Here is a 1,566-nt window from a genome sequence, read left to right on the forward strand (position 1 = left end):
GTGTTCTTCAAGTAAGTTAAGTCCGGGGGCTGGCCCGCCTCTGTAAACTTTGTCGCATATGAAATCTATTGTTCTATCCACGGGAACATTGGTGAACAGAGATTCAGCATCCAGAGAAGCTATGAATCCCTGGCTGGGAGCGTCTTTCACCAGTTCTATGAACTCGTGAGAAGATGCCAGGCTGAATCTGCTGGGGACAAAAGGGGTTAAAAGTTCATTAAGTTTTTTAGCTAACTGATATGTAGGAGTAGGTATCTGGCTGATGATGGGTCTAAGAGGGTTGTTGGGTTTATGCGTCTTTACATTGCCATAACAATAACCAGGTTTATATTCGCCGGACAATTTTACAGAATTTTATACCACTTGCAACTGCGTTGAAGACATCTGTGATCTTGTTGACCTTCGAGGTTAGCTCCGGGATAGGGTTCTTCTGGATGGGCTGGAACTTAGTCCTATCCTCTAGAATGGTGTCAATTTTCTCCAGGTATTCGGATGTAAGAATGAGAACGAGTATCGATGCCTTGTCAGCACGTTTTATGGTTACTTCTTGGTTGTTTCGTAGTCGTTGGGCGGCTTCAAAATGTCTCCTCTGTAAAACAGAACTAGTAAAGGTTCCACGCTGCTTGCCGGCTTCAGCAACAAGCTCAGGCTGCAAGCGTTGGCTAACATCTAATATACCATCCTTAGCGAGTTTGAGGATGCTTTCTATGAGGACCTCTATTTCAACTCTCTTTTGGTGTGGCCTAGGTTTGGAGAGGACATGACAGTTTAGTCCCATGTCGAGTAGCTCTTTTTGATCAGAGTCAAGATCAATGTTAGTTAGATTGACGTAGCTCTCCGAAGGCTGAGGGACTTTTATTTGTCCACCATTCATAGTGCTCAGTTTCCGTATCCCCTTCCTCTCTACTGCATCTGTGTATGCAGAAAGGGAAGACTCCAGCATGGCATTGATCCTTTCTTTATGGGAGGTATTGATAACCTCGCAGTCCCATTTTTTTGTAGGTCCTGTACCTTGTGGTATAGATGAGAAACGATGGCCTTCTTCCTTTCCAGTTCATCAGCGACCAGGGTCCTCCTGTACTCCAGGGTCGTAGCATTATTCTTGACTGCTTTGTCGTAAAGTCTAATATTGGTGATGCTTATTCTGTTAAAAATTACAGCAAAAGAATTTTTAATTAACTTTTTTCCGTGAGCTCTCAAGCTTGCGAAAAGTAGATTTCTGGTGTTGGGAAAGGGAGTAAATCAAATTTCCAAAACTCATAGGAAACAAAAGTTATAATGAACACAAAAATACAGCACACAGTAAACTAAATACAAGAAAAGACAAAGAATACAGCAAAAATACAAATTTCAAAACGTTTCGCAGATCTTTCTGCATCCTCAGTTGATGTGAATAAGAATGGAAAAGGGAGCATGTTTTAAATGAAGAGAAAAGCACGGGGAGAAGACACCGTGTAGAAACTGGGGGAGGTCACCCGTATGAGCACGAACACTAGGAGAGATCACAGGTTGGCGGAAACAGTACTCGGAGAGGTCACTCCCGGGTTCGGCGCCAATCTGCTTCTC

The 1,566-nt window shown here is 43.2% G+C and overlaps 1 protein-coding gene across 1 annotated transcript; it reads right to left on the reverse strand.

Annotated features, from left to right (window-relative positions):
- Positions 1–325: 325 nt before the first annotated feature.
- On the reverse strand, positions 326–874 carry LOC143028224 (uncharacterized). The gene has a single exon (XM_076190029.1). It carries the CDS (start codon positions 872–874, stop codon positions 326–328), a length of 549 nt encoding a protein of 182 aa, XP_076046144.1.
- Between the last annotated feature and the right edge of the window lie 692 nt (positions 875–1,566).

This window comes from Oratosquilla oratoria, chromosome 1 (assembly GCF_046742065.1).
Source record: "Oratosquilla oratoria isolate Oo_2021 chromosome 1, ASM4674206v1, whole genome shotgun sequence".
Classification (NCBI taxonomy): domain Eukaryota; kingdom Metazoa; phylum Arthropoda; class Malacostraca; order Stomatopoda; family Squillidae; genus Oratosquilla; species Oratosquilla oratoria.